The sequence below is a fragment of the Musca domestica genome, unplaced genomic scaffold, assembly GCF_030504385.1.
Source record: "Musca domestica strain aabys unplaced genomic scaffold, Musca_domestica.polishedcontigs.V.1.1 38, whole genome shotgun sequence".
NCBI lineage: Eukaryota > Metazoa > Arthropoda > Insecta > Diptera > Muscidae > Musca > Musca domestica.
In genome coordinates, this window is record NW_026712324.1 from 2,565,106 (window position 1) to 2,588,611 (window position 23,506).

General features: G+C 34.2%; 2 protein-coding genes across 2 annotated transcripts; one reads left to right on the top strand and one right to left on the bottom strand.

Moving 5' to 3' along the window:
* Positions 1–6,825: 6,825 nt before the first annotated feature.
* Positions 6,826–7,394, top strand: LOC101891766 (pupal cuticle protein G1A-like). The gene is made up of 2 exons (XM_005185827.4): positions 6,826–6,837; positions 6,965–7,394. The coding sequence occupies exons 1-2, from the start codon at positions 6,826–6,828 to the stop codon at positions 7,391–7,393; spliced, it is 441 nt and encodes a 146-aa protein (XP_005185884.1). The 3' UTR covers position 7,394.
* A 3,817-nt stretch (positions 7,395–11,211) lies between these two features.
* On the bottom strand, positions 11,212–22,922 carry LOC101891939 (uncharacterized). The gene is made up of 2 exons (XM_059126322.1): positions 22,851–22,922; positions 11,212–11,657 (listed from the first exon to the last, which is right to left on the bottom strand). Exons 1-2 carry the CDS (start codon positions 22,920–22,922, stop codon positions 11,235–11,237), a joined length of 495 nt encoding a protein of 164 aa, XP_058982305.1. The 3' UTR covers positions 11,212–11,234.
* Between the last annotated feature and the right edge of the window lie 584 nt (positions 22,923–23,506).

Sequence of the window (23,506 nt, forward strand, 5' to 3'; positions counted from 1 at the left end):
GACTTACTTATTTACCGGGTTTCCAGTTCTTAATTACAGGTTGCCTAGGGGTCACAGAAATATTGGACTACTCTCAATCAGAAGTGGTTCTTATAGAGAGTGGAATAGGAAAAATACAAACAGGGACATTCAAAATTTTGCATGTTATTAACATCAAGGAATATCATGACACTCTAGAGAGGATCAAGGACGACTTGGCCAAAGGAATTCCAGACAACCACCCACTACTCCCCTTCCTACATAATGACATCACTACCCTATCTCACCTTATAAATCGGCTAATGCCTGAAGAGAGATCTAAAAGATCTCTTGATGAGATTGGAACGGCGTGGAAATGGCTGGCAGGTAGTCCAGACCATGATGACCTTATGCTTTTGAAAAACAAAATCAATGAGTTAACAGACAACAGCAATAACCAGTTAATAATCAACAGAGATCTAATAGAAAGAATGCAGGAGATAACGAATGCGACAAATAGTATTTCAAAAATTTTAAAGACTAGTGAGGACTTCCGTAATACCCTCATATTGCAGGCAAAGTACAAAGTTGAAATTTTAAAGGAGGAAATAACGAATATTAATTCGGCCATTCATTTAACAAAATCCAACATTGTAAACACATTTATTTTATCGGAAATAGAAATTAGAAAAATAGAAGAAATATTTAATCAAGATGAAATCCCGTTTCAAAACATTGAACAAGCTTTAAATTTCGCACGAATAAAAATTGTAAACAATAGTACTAATATAATTTACATTATAAGCATTCCCAAAACTGTAAAAGAAATTTGTAATGTCATAACCATAAGACCTGTAAAAAATCAAAATACTGTTTTAAATCTTGATTATAAGAAAATTGTAAAATGTGAAAGAGCAACATTTGGAATTAAAAGTCCTTGTCAAAAAATAAATGGTATTGAATTATGTCTAGAATCTAATGTAGCCAATATAACAAACAATACATGTATTCCTAAATTAGTAACTAATAGCCCACATAATTGTTCAATAGTAAATGCAGATCACATTAATAATTTAGAGGAAATAGAACCTGGATTAATTTTGATAAATAACATAAAAGAAAATATTGTCATAAATGGAAACGAAAAAAATGTAACAGGAACTTATTTAATAAGATTTAGTAATTCTACAATTAGGATAGGCAACAAAAATTTCACCGTCGAAGAAGCTGCTTACTCCAAACCGTTGCCTGCGCTACTAAAACACTCAGCTAGAAACAACTACACCGAAGAAATACTATCTCTACAACTACTAAAAACGTTGCACGTGAAAAGTAATAAAAGAATCGAGCGTCTAAATACTGAATTCAAGACCAGTTTATGTTTTAACATCAGTCTCATATTAGCATTGGTCATCCTCCTGATGGCAGTAAAAATGAGGCAAAGGCGCAAAACTAGTATGAAAATTATAAAAAGGACCCCACATGAAGGAATGTCTAGACCTCAAATAGAAATGACTGTGTCAGAAAGCCAATTGGCAGCCGGCACAACAGAATCTGTTATCAAAACAAAAACAACTAGCAAACCACAATATTAACTTGAATCAACGCGGCAGTCTTTATAATCTGCCATATTTCTAAACACATCAATCGAGACGCTTGATAATTCGAGAGGGAGGAGTTAACGGCTCACCCTAATAAACATCAAACTAAATATGCAAACCAACTAGTAAACATTCCCATCATTATGCTGCGCAAGCAGTCCGACAAATCAACAGGAATATGACACCAGGGCAGTCATCCGCCACAAACACGCGCACTAATACCAGCGCACCGCAAGTGATGACTCAGCGTAATAACGAGCACGACCAGGCTGCAGTATAATATTAGTTTTAAGTTGAAGTAATTCATAATTGTAAATCCAACAAGAGAGGTGCATAGCACCGCAACATAAATGTTAGTAACAAAATAAAGAAACACCATAGCAGTGTGAAATAAACTTTAACTTCTAACATTAACTTATATATGGGAGCTATATCTAAATTTTGATAATCTCCAATTTCAATAGGGTTCGTCCTTGGGCCAAACAAGTGATTTGTGCAAAATTTCATCTGGATAGGGCAATAAATGCGAACTGTACTTTGTTTACAAAAATACATGGTCAGACGGACAGACGGACGGACATGCATAAATCGACTCAGAATGTGATTCTATGCAGATCATCAAAAGGAACTATGGGTCTATCTCGTTTCCTTTTGCCTGTTACAAACAAATGCACAAATACATAATACCCTGACCACCTTGTGGTGTAGGGTATAAAAATTACATGCCATAAAAATATGACAAAAATTTAAAAAAAACTTAACAAGTTAAAAAGTATCTTTCCGGTTTTCCAACTGATGTATACCCTCAGCCAATGTATGACTATTAAAAATATTTTGACTTCTGTTATGATTATAGTGTTTTTTAAAAACTTGAACCCTATATGGGGCAGGTAACAAAAGAAATGGTCCGATATCTACCATCTTTATAAGAGATCTCGTGATGATGAAATTTTACGATGTACCAAGTCTTGAATGGAATCGCATGTCAATTTCGCTTTTTATGAGCTTCATGGATATTCAAAATGTTGAGCCTTTGTGGCCATCTTCACAACGGATATTTTGTTAGTGGAAATAATGGGATGTGTAAAATATAAAGGGAACCTGATGCTTATTTCGGATTTCATAAACGTTTTGGTTATTCACAACTTTGACCCTTTGTGGGAAAGGTACTAGAAAGAATGGTCCGATCTCTACCGTTTTTTAACAGGTCCTGTGTTAATAGAAATATTCAGATTTGCTAAGTCTAAACGGAATCAGTTGTTCATATCGCGTTTTATGGACGTAATGGATATTCAAAATTTCAACCTGTTGTGGGTGAGGTACCAGAAATAGTGGACCGATATATCCTATCTTAACACCAGACCTTGGGTTAATATAGATATTGGTGTGTGTGAAATTTAAAGACAATCGGACTCTTACATCACATTTTATCATATCATTTTATTTATTCAAAATTTTGACCATTTGTGGGGGAGGTACTCGATGGAGTGAACCGATATTGTCCATTTTCACACCTGACCTAGCACTGATGTAAATATTAGGATTTGCAAAGTTGGAGGGAAATTGGATTATCCTTTCTCTTTCTGTGCAAAAAATAATTTTTTTTTGAAAATTTCGACCTATTGTGGGGGAGGTACCAGAGGGAGTGGACCGATAGTGCCCATCTCCGGATTCAATCTAAGTTTGACAATAACATTGCGATGTACCAAGTTTGGATCAAATCGGATACACACTTCGAGAGTTATAGTTTGCACCAGCCAGCCAGACGGACGGACAGATGGACATCGCTAGATCACCTCCGAATGTCCTGAAACGGATTTGGCCCAAAGAGACCTAGGGTCTAAAACCGTTATTTCGACTAGGCACGTTTTGAGGGTATAAAAAATACTCACATTTTTACTTTCATATTTTTAGATTTTACAATTTTCTGAACAGACCATTCCGAGTTGATGAAAATTGTGAAAATCAGTCCAGCGGTTGTTGACTTATAAGTGGATATGTATTTTTTTTACATATATATTGTACCTATTTTGCTATATATCTGATATCTTGGCTATCAGTATCACTATAATGGTCTGAAATGACTTTTTAACGCATTTGTGATTTCGCATGGATTAAAAAAATTCGCCATTTTGTTAAAATTTTCGTAATTTTTTCCATAAAATTTATGGGCTATTTTACCCGCTAAATATTATCCGATGACCAAACAAAACGGCAAGCCCAGCCCTAAACTCTACTCTCCACGCAAAATTCCGCGTCGATTGATCCATAATTGTGGTCTGTAAAGCAACAGTAAAATCATTCCATTTCAACCTCAATATTTCAATCCAAATCATCTCCAAAAACAATAGGCTTCTATTCTGACCCTAACCCCACCTCCATTTTGATTTTCGTGAAGATCGAGCCATAATTGCGACCTGTAGCTTGAACATGAACAGACGGATGGAAATACATAGCTAGATCGACTCAGCTCGGCGAAGATCCATATATAGTTTCCTATGTGGGAGACGAGTATTTCGAGGTGTTACTTTTGGTCCAATCGAATTTATGATAACCCCCAACACGTGGTGTTGTGGGGTATAAAAATCCACATTTGTGGCTCTGATGGTCCAAGAATAAACATTTTGAAAGATATTTACGACTACGGACCTGAGGATCCGTGAAAAATATTCTTAAACAATTTACGAATAGTGCTGTCATAGTCCATTGAAAAAAAAACGTGATTATTTGTCTGATAGCTGATAAAAAATATTATAAAAAATCCACATTTGTGGCTCTGATGATCCACCAAAAAAAAAAAAACAATTCCAGAAAATTCAAGATTTTTGTTCCGATGGTTAACTTAAAATATTCATGAAAATCCAAAATTAATGCTCCATGATTCATCAATCTTTTTTTTTTCTTTGAGAGTCCATGAAATATATTCGCCTGAAATCCACGATTATCGATCTAATCGTCCACGAAAAAGATTCATTAAAAACTCCGCTACTACTTATTTGATGGTCCATGAAAAAATATTCTTAAAAATCCACAAATATATAGAGCTGATGGCTGATGAAAACTTATTCTTTAAAAAATCCATATTTGTGACAAAGATGTTCGATGAAAAATATTATAAACAAGTAAGCAAAGGCTACAGTCGAGCGGCAGCGACCGTTGAATACCCTACAACACTATAATAAACGATACACTTTATATAGTCGAGAAACTCGAACGAATTCCACAAGATATTGTGACAAATAATAAAAGAAAACCATCAGGTTTCAAATTATAGGAACTTAAACTAATTTGCTCATTTCCAATTTATTGGTAGATTTTGCACGTAAATGGTCTTCATAGATATGGAACCAATATTTCCCAAAGACCTATAATCTCTCAGAAGTGGCAAAAGATTAACATTTATTATTGGTTTTTGACTGAAACGCATCTATATGAGATACGGACATTTGACAATATTCTTCAACGAAATAGTCAGAAGTGCGTCTTTCCTGTATATGTGAATTCACCAAAAAGTCACTGGAATGGACATTTTCGTATTTTGTCTACAAAAGTTGGCAAACTATTTCACACATTGAATATTTTTGGATGGCCATCCAAAACTGCTTGGCTTTTGCAATGTCCGATAACCCCGATTCAAATGTGCGTGAGGATCGGGCGATAATTACGACCTGCTGACAATTTTGCAGTTTTTTGGTCCATTTCAACCCCTAAATATATGGCGATCATCTCCAAAAAGAGTAGGCTTCTATTCTGACCCTCATCTTATCCCTATGCAAAATTTCGTAAGGATCGGGCCATAAATGCGATCTGTATATGATATCCTGATATCCTAACTACTTAGTTTTGTTAGCTGTAGAAATATTACCAAATGTTTAATTCAAAATGAAAATATGACAAAATTGAAAAAGTATGAGAAAATGTTACAAAATCAATATTTTCATCTTTAGAGAGATATTTTTATGCGATTTTTTAGACGTTTTTTCTTTCCTGCCAAGAGGCCATTCTGAATTAATGACAACAGTCGAAATACGTCCAGCCGTTCTCGACATATAAGAGATCTTTCAAGCATATCTTCTTTGATAGACATATATATCGCCTATATTTTGCTATATATCCGATTTGTTGGATATAATCATCAATGTAAAGGTCAGAAGTAACCTTGTCATGGCTTTGTGATTTCGCCGGGATTTAAAATATTCGCGGTTTATTGAAAAATTTTGAATTTTTTCAACACAGAGGATATGGTCTATTTTACCCGCTAAATATTATCCGATGACCACCCAAATTGGTAGGCTTCTTCCCCGCCATAAACTCTAGCTACATGCGAAATTCCGAGTCGATTGGTCTATGATTGCGACCTGTATAGCTACTGCAAAATCCGAAATTTTTTCAGTATTTGGTCCATTTCAACCCCTAAACATTTGGCGATCATCTCCAAAAGAAATAGGGTTCTATTCTGACCCTAACCCCACCTTCGTGCAAAATTTCGTTAGGATTGGGTCATAATTGCGACCTGTAGAGTGATTACAAATTAACATGGACAGACGGACAGACGGACGGACGGACATACATACCTAGATCGACTCAGCTCGGCGAGCTAGGAAGATCCATATATACTTTCCTATATGGGAAACCAATATTTCGAGGTGTTACATAAATTCTGGCCCAATCAAACTTATAATACCCCCAACACATAGTGTTGTAGGGTATAAAAATCCACAAATATATAGACTTGATGGCTGATGGAAACTTATTCTTTAAAAAATCCATATTTGTAACAACACTACACTATTTCTAGGTTTTATGACCCGATTCCTAATAAAATCGTAACTATTCTTGGTATTTTCTATTTAAATTGGAAATCATTCTTAAAAGAATCAATTAAAAAGTTAATATTTTACAAAAAAGTTTATTCCAAGTTAATACTCGAAGGCAATTTTAAATAACCTCGCCTAAATTGTAGTAAATCGCAAAATTGGAACACATTAAGGCTAGCATAATTTAGCATTGGCTTAATTAGTGTTGTTATGATGCCACAACTGGAGTTGACCAAATTTTATGACACACCACGACGAGACCCGCAAGCAATGAATAATTTGTGTGGTGGGAATGCCAGTCAATGGTGTTGTTATTGTTGTTTTTTTTTAGTTTTAATGTAGATTACTTCTTAGTATATATACTACACATGTTTGGCAAGAAGTTATCAATCACGCCAAGCACTCCTCAACGAATACAACCAAGTTAAACAAAACAACTAAGAAACAAAATGTACAAATTGGTAAGTCAGAAAAAAATAATAAATTGAATAAAAAAAGGAATATTATTTTACTAGTCCATCGTGCAGATATTTAGTATTCGGTGCACATACTCAATTAACCCTCTTCCTCTTCTCTCCCCATTTTCAGTTTGTCCTTGCTGCCTTCTTTGCCGTTGCTGCTGCCCGCCCTGGTTACTTGGGTGGATCCCATGTCAGCTACGGTGCTCCCCTGGCAACCACCATTGTCCAAGAACCTGCCTTGGCCCATGTTGGCACTGTGGTGAAGAGCATACCCACCGCTGTATCCCATCAATCCATCTCTCAAGTCCATTCATCTGCCAAATATGTTCAGCCAATTGTTGTTCCTGTTGTTAAGACCTATTCGGCTCCTGTCTACAAGACCTATGCCCCAGTTGCTCCTGTTGTGAAGACGATTGCCACTCCTTTGGTACATAGCTATGCCGCAACTCCTTTGGTCTCATCGGCTTATACTAGCTACAATTCGGTTCCTGTTTTGAAAAGTTACGCTTCTTATGCTCCATCTTATGGTGGTGCCTATGGCAGCCATGGTTGGTAAGGAGGCGCTACACACCTGATAAGGATAAAAGATTTTGTTGGGCATTTTGTGATTACGATTTAATAAAAAATATGTTGTGAAAATAAATTCAAAATTTTTAATTTTTTTTTTTTGGAAATTATTCTAAAAATTCCAGAAACAGGGATTCTTTAAAATTTTTGAGGAATTTTTGGGGCTACAAACGTGGGGTTTTAAAGAATATTTTTAGCATCAGTCATCAGATCCACAAAAGTAGATTTTAGTTGAAAAACATTTTTAAAGACCCTCCTGTCCCAAATGATTGGCTTTAAGGAATATTTTAAAAGGTCTTTGAGGGTCACGAACGTGAATTTTTTTCCAGGGCCATCAGAGCATTAATAATGAAATTTTTATTTCATGGACACTAAAATATCGAAAAAGTGGATTTTTAGAAACACGTCTTCATCAACAATCAGAACCAAAATTCAGAACTTCTATATATTTTGTTAGGGATCATTAGGGCAGTAATCATTAATTTAAGTAAAAAAAAATTTTTTTTCCTGGACCATTGGAGCCACAAACATTTATTTTCAAAAATAATATTTTTTATCAATCGACTGAGCAATAATTGTGGATTTTTTAAGGATTTCTCCATGGACCATCAGGGATTTAATTCTGAATTTTTAAGGAATATTTGTCGTGAACAATTATTGGCCCAACAGTGGATTTTAACTTTTTCATAGATCATTAGAGCCCCAATCGTGGATTTTTTAAAATGTATTTTTATGGACCATCAGACAAATTATCGTCGACTTTTTAAGCACTATCCGGATCCAAAAAGTGGGGTTTTAAAGAAAATTTTCAAAGGACGATTAAGCCACCAACGTGGATTTTTTAAAAAATATTTTTCTAGGGCCATCAGAGCATTAATGGTGGATTTTTGAAGAGAATGATTTTTCATAAAGGTGAACAGAGCAAAAGTCTTTGATTTTGAAAACAAGTAAACGAACATTAAGTTCGGCCGAGCCAAACTTTTAATGCCCTCCACCTTAGGGTAAAGGAAACATTAGAAGAATTGTTGCAAAAACCATTAAAATGCCGAATATCGGGAGGAATCGTTATATGGGGGCTATACCAAATCGTGAACCTACACATGCAATGTTTCGCCAACGGAGCTAGAACCCATTATGACCTACAAATACCATTTTTCAGACAAATACGTGAAAAAAATGTGCCAAAAATCATCAAATTGCAGAATATCGGGAGGTACCGTTATATGGGGTCTATACCAAAACGTGGACCTATAATTACAATGACTCGCCACACGAACTGGGACCCATTATGATCTACAACTACCAAATTTTCAGAGAAATTCGTGAAAAAAATGTGTCAAAAATCATCAAATTACCGACTATTGGGAGGTACCGTTATATGGGGACTATACCAAAACGTCGACCTATACATACAACGTTTCGGCACACGAACTAGGACCCATTATGACCAACAAATTCAAATTTTTAGACAAATTCGTGAAAAAATGTGGCAAAAATAATCAAAATACCGAATATCGGGAGGTACCTTTATATGGGGGCTATACCAAAACGTGGACGTATACATGCAATGTTTTTCCACACGTACAAGGACCCGTTATGACCTACAAATACCAATTTTAAGACAAATCCGTGAAAAAATGTGGCATAAATCATCAAAATACCGAATATCGGGAGGTACCGTTTTATGGGGACTATACCAGAACGTGGACCGATATATCTCATTTTCAATACCAACCATCCTAGACACAATGGCAATTGCTCTACGCAAGCTTTGATTTCAAAAAGGTTTTTTTTACTAACCAGAATTTTACCTCAGTCCCTTCAAGCAATACCAAATTACTATTAAGTATTTTTCGTACAATTTTAGTACATATTTCCAAAAACACATCTCAATCCCAGATGCAAACCGACCCCTCAATAATTAATTTGAGAATTCCGTCACAATCCCTTCACCCCATACCCAAGTTAGTACTTTTCGAACAATTATACAGGGTGAGATGAAAAAACCGCAACCAACTTCAGACTTTCATTTCTAAGCCACTCGTCCGATAGCTGTTAAGCGTATTCCAGTGACAGCTCATTATATTTTTTTCAAGCGTACAAAAGCATTTTGGTGAGAATTTTCCACAACAAAAAGTTTTTCGTGATGGAATTCAAGCGTGATGGTGTGGTTTCTTTACTTTTGGCTGGAAAACCACAAGTGGTGAACTGCCGAAGTGGGTTTTATCCGAAGAGAAAGCATTCGTTGTCCAGCAGTTTGCAAACAAACAAAATGATCATGTTTACTTGCCAAAGAGGTCAGCTGAAAATTTGCACCTTCGGTTGGCCACCAGAACTCAAGCGCCAGCCATGGTGATGGTGTGGGCCGCCATAACAGCCGACGGTCGCTCTCCTCTCGTGTTGATCGACCGTGGCAACAGAATAAATGCCCAATATTATAGCGAAAGTTTTCTAGAGGGTGTATTAAAGCCTTGGGCACGCAAATATTTTGACCGTAGACCTTTGACATTCCAACAAGACTCAACACCATCGCACTCAGCACGCGCCACCCATTAATGGTTACAAAATGAGGTTCTACGCTTCACTTCCAGTGCACAATGGAGTACTTTGGAAAGCAAGGTTGGCACTAAAAGATACCAAAGTGTCGATCACCTCAAGCAAGCACTTCGGGAATGGGCCAAAATACCACAGAACAACATTTGGGCAACGTGTGACGGTTTCATTGGCCGTTTAAATGCCATAATTCGTGCCAAAGTTGACCAATTCGAACAAATCTTAACTTATTCTAAAATTTGATGCTATTTCCGACATTTTTTGCTTTCATTCAATGAAAAATGTAAAAAAATTATGCCGCTTTGTTGCAGTTTTTTTATCTTCCCGGTATGCCCATATGACTGAGGGTAAAAAAAAATTTTAATGCATATTTGGAGCAATTGTGGCGAATTTTTCAACCGTATTTTTGGGATCATCAAAACCCCAAAAATCTGATTTTTTTAATTATTTAGGTTTATTTTAATTGGCCTTCAGCAATATGCCTGTTTTAAAATATATTTAAAATCACTACAAAGCCACAAACGAGGAGTTTTTACAGAATATTTTTTTATGTACCATGAGAGCAAGAAACGTAAAATTTTTAGCAAACATCGTGTGTTTTTTGGAAGTATTTTTATTAAATTTATGAGCAATAATCCTGGATATTTAAGGATATTTCTCTCGTTGTATAAGCTTAAAAAATCGTCATAAACATCCACCCTTTTTCTTGATAAAAGTTTTCCATTCCTTTTTTTCATTCGAATATTTTGCAAAACTTAAAACCTGCAATCACTTGTGGCATACAATGTGTCTAAAACCCCCTACGAAAATAGCTCAAAACAATATCCTCGTAAAATATCGACAGCATTGAAGTATTTGCTTGGACATGTCGTAAACAGTCTGGGTACACACCCAATGTATTTTCAGTGACGGCAGTAACGTGACGGCAGACGGCGATAAGCAGCTACTTTAGAGACAATTTGTGTCACCAGCAAATGGGTCAATGGTTGTAACAATGGAAAAAATTAATGGAAACATGATTGGATGTGGGTAACCATATGTCTGGCGAATTGCTAAAAGAGAGGACTTTTTTTTATTTAAATATCAAAAAAAAAAAAAAAAAAAAAACATTTGTTTATTACAACATTTTTGTTACATTATTATTTTCCAACTTAATCTAGATTTGTACAAAACACTACACACAGTTACATATTTCATTCCACAGCATTTCATGTCATTTTTTTTCTTTTGGGTTCTCCCACTCAGTTCTCGCCAACTCAGTTGCATCTCACCCAAATTTACTTCAATGGCCATGCATTCCAGCCACCTTTTGTTGTGGTATAGGCCAAACCCGCATCGCCCCAACCACTTGTGGCATAAAGCTCCCCACTGCCAGTGTAATACGATTCGGGAGCATAAGCATATTCTATGGCTGGAGCAGCGGCCACAACATATTTCTTAATGATGGGTGCATGCGCCTTAACGAAGGTGGCCGCCGGTGCATACTCGACTATGGGCCGGAGATAAGGTCGTTTCTCGTGGACAATCGTTTGACTTTGGTGTGACACTGCAGTCGGATAATGTTCGACCGAATGTCCAACAATGGTGGGTGCATAATGTTCATAGTGATCATAGATGGCCGGAGCAGCTGGTAAATATGCCGTTCCTGACGCATGACCTGGGCGGGCTGCCACGGCTCCCAAAACAATGCACAAAATTGTCTGCAAAATGTAAGACAAGAATGTTAGGAGTTAAATTTTAATTTTGGTATTTTTTAGAGACAGTTAAATGAAATGTTAAAATATTTTAAATGATTGGGATTATTTTTAATCTCTAAAAATTTAAAGTTGTTTATTGGTAACCTTATTGAAAAGTAAATGGTGCTTTTTAAGTCATCATGAAGATTCTTCCAACCAAAAAATAAAACATTTGTCAAGTTTGAATAGACTATGAAATAGACTTTTAAAGATATTAAACATGGAGTTCCAAAATTTGCGGATTTTGGTAAAAATTATTGTTTTCCAAGATTTGAAGTTTTTTTTTAAATATTTTCCAAAAAATTTCAGACCACAAAACCACGATTTCTTAAAAATATTTTCAAGAAATTCCTGGCAAAGAAACTTGTTTTGGCCTGAGTTGTACATTTTTTTAATATTTTTGGGGCATACCTCACCAAGTATAATTTATTTTTTACATATATTCTTCAAGGACTATAATTGTTGATTTTTAAATACTTTTGGAGGATTTCAAAAAATTTGTATATTTTAATATAATATTTTAAAGGAGTCGTGGATTCGTATAGGACTAGATTGCGAATTTTTTGAATATTTTTCGAGGATTTTTTTTAAAATATTTTCCAAGAAATTTCTGACCAGGATACCTCGATTTCTTAAAAATATTTTCAAGAAATTCCTGGCAAAGAAGCTTGTTTTGACATACCTCATACCTCACCAAACATAATTTATTTTTTTTTTAAATATTCTTCAAGGACTATAATTGTTGATATATAAATACTTTTGGAGGATTTCAAAAAATGTGTATTTTTTTAAATATAATATTTTAAAGGAATCGTGGATTCGTACAGGACTAGATCGCGAATTTTTAAAATATTTTTCGAGGATTTTTAGACCAAGTATTTTGGATTTTTTTTAAATATTTATTTAGGATTAGAATCGTGGAAGTTCTTAAAAAAATTCAAGAATTACCAGGGCAAGTACTGTGGGTTGATTTAAAATATTTTTCGAGCTCTTTCTTATCAAGAATTATGGATTTTTTCAAATATCTTTATGTTTTAGAATCGCAGGAATTTAAAAAAATTTAATTTTAATTTAAGATTTCTAGAGAAAGTACCGTTCACTTTTAGAAAAAAAATTAAATTTTGGATTTTAAATTAATATTTTCCAAAATCTTTTTTTTTTAACAATTTTCGAGAACTTCTAGGCTAAAAGTCGATGATGTTTTCCAAGATATTTTACAGAAATTCAGAAACAAAAGTCGTGAATTAAAAAAAAATATTTTCCAGGACATACATGCCATGGATCGTCAATGTTTAATTTTTTTAGCATTATTTGAATTATTATTTTATTTGAATACATTATTTTAAATATTTTTCAAAGACTACAGTCTGCAATTTTTTTAAATTTTTAGTGAAGACTTTCCTATAGAGGATGTTGGAATTTCTCAAAAATTTTTTGAGTTCTTCCTGACCATGAAACGTGGATTATTTTAAATATTTACCAAGAACTTCTGCCCAAAGTATTTTTTTGCGAATGTTTTGTTTAAGAATCGTAGATTGTTATAACTATTATTAAGGACTTAAAAGATTACATACTGTAATTTTTTTCTAATTTTTTTTGCGAGGACTTTCCTTTCTGAAATGATTGATTTTTTTAAAAATACATTAAGATCCTAACCAAAAGAACATGGATTATTTTAAAAAATTTCCGAGGACATCCAATCCAAAAAAAAAAAATGCGAGCAATTTCTTACCAAAAATAGCATTTTTCAAGGACTTGATGGTCACGATTCTTTAAAAATATTTTTCGATGATTCTCGGACTATGAATCGGGGATTATTTTTCTATACATCTTCTAGCCACAAATCTTGGACTTTTTCTAATATTTTTCGAAGATTATCGAGTCAGGAAGTAAGAATTAAAAATAAATTTCGGGACTTCCAGACGATGAATAGTGCGTTTTTAAGGATAAATTTCTGGCCAAATATCGTCACCTCCTAAAACATAATTTTTGGGAATTCCTGACCAAGAATCGTAGATTTTTTATGGCGAACTTTTCATAACGTTTTATTAACGGCTTCCCATACAAAGATCTTCGATTTCTTAGGGATATTTTTCAAGGACTTTGTTGTTAGGAATTGTGGATATTTTTCAAATATTCCTTGAAAACTTCCATGCCAAAATTCGTTGATTTTTTAAATATGTTTCAGTGACTTATAGTACAGCTCAGAAATACATTTTTTTATTTTATCGAGATCGGTTCAGATTTGGATACGTCTCCCATATATAACTTCGTCCGATTTACTTTTTATTGTACACCAAATCAAATCAAATCTTCAATTAAAATTCCAAGGTATTGCAAATGGAATGACCGAGGTAATATACCCCCAATCTTATAGTCGATGATGAAGGCAAAAAAATCAAACAAATAAAATCGCACCTAAGTTCGGCCAACCCAATCCCTCCACCATTTGGAAGGAACTTAAAAAATCGTCGAAAAATACCTTCTAAAAGGAAACCGTTATATGGAGGACATACGAGGACCAGGACCTGCATAAGGAATTTTGGCTGTCATTGGCTGTTTCCGAACTTCAAAAACTAAATTTGAAACAATTCCGCTGAATAATGTCGCTATACGAAGATGTGAGCCTGCAACGTGAGCCGGTAAAAAATGTCGCTAAAAAATAGCGAATATTGGGAGGTTATATGGGGTCTATACGAAAATGTGGACCGACACGGCCCATTTACAAACTTATTCTGCCTACTGGTAAACTATGCATGTATGCAAAATTTTAGCCTTATATCTCAATTCGTTCGAAAGATAGCGTAATTACAACAGACAGACGGACAGACAGAGAGGCAGGCAGACGGACATCACTAGATCGTCGTAGAATTTTACGCTGATCCAGAATATATAAACTTTGAAGTGTCTGTTATGAATATTTCGAGAAGTTTCATACGGAATGACAGAGCCAATATACCCTCCATAAAATGGTGGAGGGTATAATAACAAAACAAACTTTGGCCTGTTTTTATACCCTCCACCTTGGAAAGGAGGGTATATTAACTTTGTCATTCCATTTGTAACATCCATAAATATTCGTCGTAGACCCCATAATATATATATATATATATATATATATATATATATATATATATATATATATTCATAATCAGCATATAATTCTAAGTCGATTTATCGATGTCCGTCTGTCTGTCCGTCTGTCTGTCTGTTGAAATCACGATACAGCCCACATTATTGGACATAGAGCGCCAGAATTTAGCAGAGCAATTTGTATTGTATCTAGAATGGTTGGTATTGAAAATGAGATACATAGGTCTACGTTCTGGTATAGTCCCCATATAACGGTACCTCCCGATATTCGGTATTTTGATGATTTATGCCACATTTTTTCACTGATTTGTTTGAAAATTGGTATTTGTAGGTCATAACGGGTCCCTGTACGTGTGGCAAAACATGGCATGTATAGGTCCACATTTTGGTATAGCCCCCATATAAAGGTACCTCCCGATATTCGATATTTTGATGATTTTTGCCACATTTTTTCATGGATTTGTCTAAAAATTGGTATTTGTTGGTCATAATGGGATCTAGATCCGGTTTTGGTATAGACCCCATATAACGGTACCTACCGATATTCGGTATTTTGAGGATTTTCACCACATTTTTTCACGTATTTGTCTGAAAATTGGTATTTGTATGTCAAGTGGGTCCTAGTTCGTGCTCCGAAATATTGTATGCATAGGTCCACGCTTTGGTAAAGCCTCCATATAACGGTATGTTCCGATATTCGGTATTTTGATGGTTTTAGTCTCATTATATCACGAATTTGTCTAAAATTTGGAATTTGTTAATGAGTTCTAGCTCCTTTGGCGAAATATTGTATGTGTAGGTAGGTAGCGGTACCTCCCGATATTCGGTATTTTGATGATTTTTTCCACATTTTCCCACGAATATGTCTAAAAATTGGTATTTGTGTGTCAAAATTGGTTCTAGTGTTTCCATTACCTTAAGGTAGAGGGTATTAAGAAATCTAAAATCTAGTATTTGAAGTCTAAAATGTCCTATTATGTGAATCTGGTTTGCAGGTCTACTATTACGGTGCACTTATGGGGCATTCCCAAGTTACATGTTAAAATTCGAGTATGGATTTTGAATTAATTGCTGTACAAAAGATGGTATGGAGTTCGTTGCCTTTTAAAAATGCCAATTGAGTTAAAATGTTAAGATTTTTTTTAAATATATTCCAAGTTTTTTTGCGATGGCCGATTACTATGTTTTTGGCACTCTTAATGTTAATAGAACTCCAAAATATATATTCAGTGTTCTTATATAAATCCCAATACTGTTTTCACTATTCACTTGATAAAGGATTTTGTTTTATTTTCCTTACAATTTTCAACATGTTGCTTTTGATTTGTTTTTTTTTTACTCCACGACTTTTAATTTCAACCGAATTCTACTGGTCACTTTCGATTATGAATTTGTACTACCTGCTCTTCAAAATCGCATCTCATATTTATATACATCCAAATACATGTTTCTTGCTACATTTTTTTTTTTTTTTTGGAAAAATCTTCTATTGTTTTTCTCGTTTTTTTGAAAATATTCTACAGATCATCCTCTAAGCATATTAGTTCAAAGGCACACAACAGAAGATCCGAACTAATTTGCATTAATTATGTGCTCCACTTGGGTGAGTTTTCCATTAGTCTTTAACAGCTAAAGTCGTCTACGTCAGTCATCGTCATCTTCATCATCAGCAGCAGAAATGTAGGAAAAACTGTTGAATATAATCTTAGAACAATGTGTGTGCGGGTCTGTGTCTCTGGCTAACAAGATAGACTTATTCAACTCCCATCCCACCATTAATATTTCGCGCTGTGTTATTAGACACCAGTGAAATATTTGCCACACAAAATAACAATGGTAATATTCTGCCTCCTCCCGTCCTGCCCCCCTGAATTCCTAACATAACTGACCACTCAAAGGTTTCTGGTGTGTTTATGTTTCTTTTTTGGCTAAAAATCAACAAAAGCTTTTTGTGCAATCATTTTTATTGACTTGAACGAGCAAAATTCAAGAAAAAAAAAACGCCATCTTTATGTCTGCCATAATTTCTGCACACCTAAATTCATATTGCCCGGCCATTCATTCATTCGTACGCTTGCGAAAAATCTGAAAATTCCCAATAAATCAATTTGGCGCTTTATCGACCGCATCAGAGGTTTTCGTCTGTTTGCCACCTGGCCCTCAAGGGGCTACATTTGTTGCTGTTTGATATTTTGTATTTGTTTGTATCTATATATGTATGTGTGTGGCCCGCCAATAGCAATTTTCTGCACAAGAGATTTCTAGTCAAGTTAAATATTTCGCTATTTTCTAAACCCATTTTTCGCCCATTGAGATTTCCTGGTTGTTGAAACAAAATCCGTTTCGCGTTTCGCCCATTGTTGTTGAGAGGTTTTCCAAAAAAACATTTGAAACATTTGTTGTTAGATTATGCTAATTTTTCTTAAATGCCTGCTAAATGCCTTACCACCGTGACTCATTCGAACTGTAGCGAAATCAGATTTAAAAGCTATTGAGTTAAGAGCGCGGCATATCGCCAAAGCACAGAAGCACAACAGAGTCACAATGATAAAGTTAATTTAGTGGAAGTAGTTGGCGGTTTGGTTTAATTCGTGGTGATTATATTTTAAATGGGGTTTAGTTTATAAAATAAAAAAATATAAAATTAAAAATAAATAGAAATAAATAATATGAAAAAATAATAAATATTAAGAATATTAAATAAAACATTAATATAAATAATAATAATAATAATAGTAATAATAATAATAATAATAATAATAATAATAATAATAATAATAATAATAATAATAATAATAATAATAATAATAATAATAATAATAATAATAAAATAATGGTGTTGGGTGGCAAAACTACAATGGTAGTAAAACTTCATTAGCTGTAAATTAGACTATTATGAAACTTAACAAAAAAAAATCGCAGAAAATCCAGCAGATTATGAAAGTAGAGTTAAAAAAAGTAAATAAACAGTAAGTTCGGCCGACCAAACTTTGAATACCCTCCACCATTTGGAACGCATTTGGATATTTCCCAAAAAGTAAAATTCCTTAAAAATTCTGTTAAAATCTTGAAAATACGGAATATACCGGTGAATAATATCACAAAACTCATGTAAATACCAAATATCGGGAGGTACCGTTTTATGGGGGCTATACGAAGATCTGGACCTGCATAGACAATTTTCGGTGACAAATACGAAATTAAAAACAATTCCGGTGAATAATGTCGCTAAATTAATTAAAATACGGAATATCGGGAGGTATCGTTATATGGGTGCTATACGAAGACCTGAACCGAAAATCAATTTTCTGTCACAGGCTGTAGTACCCATTAGGAACTTCAAATACGAAATTTAAAACAATTCCGGAGAATAATGTCGCTAAAATCATCAAAATACCGAATATCGGGAGGTATCGTTATATGTCTTAGGCTGCAGTATTCATTACGAACTTCAAATAACAAATTTGAAACAATTCCGGTAAATAATGTCGCTAAAATCATCAAAATGCCGAACATCTGTAGGTGTCGTTATATGGAGGCTATACGAAGGCGTAGACCTTTGAAACAATTTCGGTGAATAATATCGCTAAAATCATCAAAATACCGAATATAGGGAGGTACCGTTATATGGAGGCTATACCAAAACGTGGACCTACACGTGGATCCATTTTCAACACCAAAAATCCTGCAGACATAGTAAACACTTGAGTAAAATTTTATTAATCTACTTCAGTTCGTTCGGAAGCTAGAGTGATTTCCACAGACGGATAGAGGGACGGACATCGCTAAACCGACATATAATTTTATGCTGATCAAGATTATGTACACTTTGTGGGGTCTGAAATGTATATTTCGATGTGTTACAAACGGAATTACAAACATAATATACCTTCCCTACTACGTTGGAGGGTATAAAAATGCTAACATGTACAAAAAATTTAATAGCTTGTATTTGACATTTGAAATGGAAGTCACTAATGGGGTGCAAGATAGATGTTCCAAAGGGTTTATGGGAATTCGAACTTTGAGGTTTCGAAAAGTCCAAAAATAGTACTAAAATTCTTAATTGGTACTATGATTGTTAGAAAAATACTAACTGGTACAAAATTAGGTTTTGGATAGACATAAAATTCTAAAATTTAATATTACTGATGGTATCTGTGTGTGAGATTAGGCTGGAATCCCGACAGGGAGGTGTCTGTTGGTATCTGGAATTGAGATATGGAAGTGGTTTTGTATTGTAATTGTACAAAAAGTACAAGTTGGTACCAAATGTTGAGGTCTCTGTTGGTATCTGAGGTTGAAATATCGAGATTGTGTTGTGGATGCGTAGTTTAACTGTACCAATAGTACTAAATTTGGTATTGGGTGAAGGAATGGTGGTAAAATCTTGAAATTTGATATATATTTCACTGATGTTGTGGTTTTGGAAATTTGGTATTGGGTGAAGGAGAACAGGTGAAATCCTGTTGGTGTCTGTCGTTGAGATATGGTGGTTTTGGAAATGCTTTTTTAATTTTTTTGTACAAAAAGTACTAAGTGGTACTAAATTGGGTATTAGGATAAGGTATACGTCTGGAATCCTAAAATTTGATATTTAAGTTTCGGTAGGTATATTGAACTGGGATATGGAGGTGGTTTTGCAAATGAGTACCATAGTAATTCTGAAGTTTGGTATACAACAATATTTATTCGAAGTTTATAGAGAAGGATATTAGTAAAACCATTGCACAATGAACCCAAATTCAATTCTCAATCCAAAAATATTTTATATAAATATTAGGGTTTATTTATGGAGACTTTGAAATATTTTCAAATTTAGAATTGGATTTGGGTCCATTCTGCAATTGTTTTAATAATATACTCCTCTGTTAGCTTCGAACAAACATTGTTGGATACTCGAAAATACTATAAGCTAGAGGCGTTGAGGATCGATAAGTTCTATAATCTCAAAATTATGTAATAGTTACAAATTCATAACTTCGTAACTTAATGTTGCTGCAAGTGGAAAAATACAAAAAAGTACATTAATTTGACATGGAGATCTTTTTTTTGTCTATATGTCTTTTTTTTTGTCTAAAATTTAAAGTTTAAATTATTTATTTGAGTTCTTTTGATGTTTACGAATATATAAAATCATTTTCCTAATTCGCTATAATTACTAGTAAGTGTGCCATGGTATGTAGAGATTAGCTACTACTAAAAATCTGAATCTATAAATTTTGCATTATTAGTCTTGAGCAATCCTAAGGACCCAAAGCTTGAATTTTTGAAAGAAGGAGCCAAAGTTCTGAACTTTGTTTATAATTCTTTTAATACTCTATAAAAGGGTCCTTGGAGTTTTTGAACAAAAACATTTCCAGTTGTACTAAAAACTACTAAATATAATGTTATTGTCATTCGATGAACTAAATGAATTTGAAAAGTACTGAAGTATACACTGATATAAGGTGAACTGATAGAAGTGGACTTTGAATCGATAGGTGTGTTAAAGTGAGAAAAGATCAGTTTTTTTTTTTTGAAAAATCGGTAGTAGTACTAAATTTATGACCATTGGTATTATCTAAAAAACTTGAGTTCCTAATTTTAATTTTAAGATTGGCATTAATTTTTGTGATCCCGAAAATATGGGGATTAATAACATCATATCAAGTGTACGAAATCGTTTTAAATTCAGTACCATTCCTATGGAGAACAAATTGATGCAGCATTTTTCAAATCTGATATGAGGTCAAATATTGCTCTGCAGTTGTAATGAGGAGATGATTTTGAAACTTCGATACATTTGTAGTACCTGATAACATTTGTATTATTAAAAGGTGTAAGTAACGAGTGGAAACTCGAAACGAAAAAACTTTTATACTGGGTTAAGATAAGGACATTTTTTTGGGCATTTTGCAAATGTGCGGAATTGTCATACATTTTAAATTGAACTTTGATATGAGGAATCCTTATGGTCTGCTGGATTCGGGAAAAATGTATGACCCTGTATATTCGTACCAGAAGAGTACGAAAATTAAGTATATTTTGTATATTATAGTGTCGTCCTATTATAATTTTCGAATGCGTATACGGGGTGAGATAAATTAACTGCAACAAAGTCAAACGCCATACTTTTTAACATTTTTTTAATTTTTTTTAAATGAAAGCAAAAAATGTCGGAAATAGCATCAAATGTTAAAATAAGTTTACATTTGTTCGAATTGGTCACCTTTAGCACGAATTATGGCCTTCAAATGGCCAATGAAACCGTCACATGCTGCCCGAACATTGCTCTGCGGTATTTTGGTCCATTTCCGGCGAAGCGCTTGCTGTAGGTGATCAACTCTTTGGTATTTTTTAGTGCCAATCTTGCTTTCCGATCAAGGGTTTCGATCAAGTCGCTTCTTTACTTTTCGAACCATTTGTGCTGATGTTGATGCTAATGTTTTCTTCCGTCCACTTTCTTGACGTCGGGCCACGCTACCAGTATCACGATAACGAGCGATGTTACGAAGCACAAAAGATTTATTCACATTTTAATGCTGGAGTGCTCTAACGATAGCCATTTGTGGTTTTCCAGCCAAATATTTAGAAATCACTTTATCACGCTTGAAAATTCTCATCAAAATGCTATTGTACGCTTGTAAACAATATACTGAGCTGTAACTGGAATAATTTTAACAGCTGTCGGACGAGTGGCTTAGAAATGACAGCAGTCTGAAGTTGGTTGCAGTTTTTTCATCTCCCCCTGTATTTTGGTTTTTAATGAGATGGTGAAACATTTCACGTAGTAGAATGACCTTGTATGTGACTCGCAGATAAGTAATACACAGAAGAAACTGCTAGAGCTGCAATAGGGAAAATATTGCATGTAAATTACTTTTTCTTACAAATTCTGAAATTAAATCCTCAGTTTCATATATATTTACGTGCTTATTAATTATAAAGAAAGTTGTTCAGTATTTAACTTTTGTCAAGAAATTGAAATCTGATTTTGTAATAAAATATAATCATTATCAATTATACATAATTCATTTTATGTCCGTCATTCCTGTTAGAGTTCACAAAACTCCAATGATGATAAATCCGACTTTATTCAACAATTCTTTTATACATTGTTATGTTACTACAAGGTCGAATGCCCCGCCTAAAAGTTTTTTTTTCTGAATTGTTATTCTTGTCGATGTTTTAATTTTTACAACGTAAGTGCTTCGCAGACCACCGATAATTACTCTTCTCCTGTCGAATTCTGGCCAACTGTTCTTCGTTATTCGTTCCAATTGTCCAAAATCATTCATATCTTAATTGTATGTCTGACTGTGTCTACAGTCTTGACCTTAGTTAACATTGCTTATCGTATGGCATTCTGCTACAATTTAATGTTTTCACCGAAAACCATAAGACACACAGACATTTAAGTCAACATCATGCAATTAAAACACTGACAAAATTGGAACAGTTTTCAGTTTCAGTCGGTGAAAAAAACCCATGCCACATTAAAAATGGGTACAAAAGGTTTGAACTTCACACAATTTTTTTTCTTGGCTTTTGATTTTAATTCTCATGGCATTGCTTTTGTTGTTATTTTGGGCCACCTTTGTTTTAATTGTACCGGCCACGGTATGTTCTCTTGGTGTGTGCTTGTCTGGCTGGCTGCCTGCATTGTTAATTAAACATAGAGATAACAAGGCATTGATAATGTCCATAACGTTGGCCATAATCAAGTGGAGTTTTGTTTGTTTTGTTTTGTTTTTTTTTATATCTCAGACTCAATTTTCTAATTAGTCTCTAAATAAATGAAGTTATAATGTAATGTGACTCTAGCAAATTACCTCGTTTTGGTAAAATTTTAAAAGTTCGTGCTGGTGAACTTAATGAAAAATGCTATTTAGTAATACTTAATATTTTTGGATCCAATCCATCCATTGAATCCCCAAGCCATTAAATTTTCAAAGTATACCATATTTTTAGGCTGGAAATGATTTGTTTCTTTTCTGTTAAAAAAATAAGCTTTGATTGAGGTTCAATAGATTTTAACACACAGTTACCGATCAAGAGCTTTTAAGCTTAGCCTTGCCTTACCTTTGATGGTGGTTGTGTTGTTTGGTGATTTACATTGGGTTTGTGTCTTAAGTCTTTTGTTTTCTGAGGCATAATTCAGATATGTGTAAACGGTATTATATTCGGTGGGTTTCTAAGCAGAATTCAGGTGCTTTCTACACAAAATGCTCACGATTAAAAAAAAAAAAAAAAAAAAACAATCATGATGGTCCTGAGGACTTCAATATCTCCTAATAGTATGTCTGTAGATCTTCTCATAGGATATATCTTGCCATTCTTACAAGAGGTTTGTAGATTCTGCACTGAAGATCTGTTAACTCCCTTTGAAGATCTGCAAATGTTTGTGCAAGAGACCTGCATATTTTACTGTTAAAGATACGTAGATCGTCTAACCTGTAGAACTTCTTATAGAAGATATTCGCAAAAAATATCAGTACCTCTGTAAATCTACTTATATGAAAGAGTTGAGTGAAAAGTGTCTGACTGACTTGACTTGAACAGCGCCTTGGCCCAGCGAAAAGGCTGAAATGGCTAGTATTTTGAAATATTGCATGTCGTAAGTCTTGTTATGTAGGGATAAGATTTACTAAAGATTGAAATCATTGTATTGGGCAAACGGTCGGAAAATGTGGTGTATGATAGATGTTGTAATTTTTATACCCTCAGCCACATGGCTA

Bases quoted from the DNA above. Each gene is read 5' to 3' on its own strand.
- LOC101891939 (XM_059126322.1), bottom strand. From the start codon at position 22,922: ATGCCTCAGAAAACAAAAGACTTAAGACACAAACCCAATGTAAATCAC. The intron at 11,658-22,850 runs GTAAGGCAAGGC...TACATTTTGCAG, and splicing joins CAACACAACCACCATCAAAG to ACAATTTTGTGCATTGTTTT.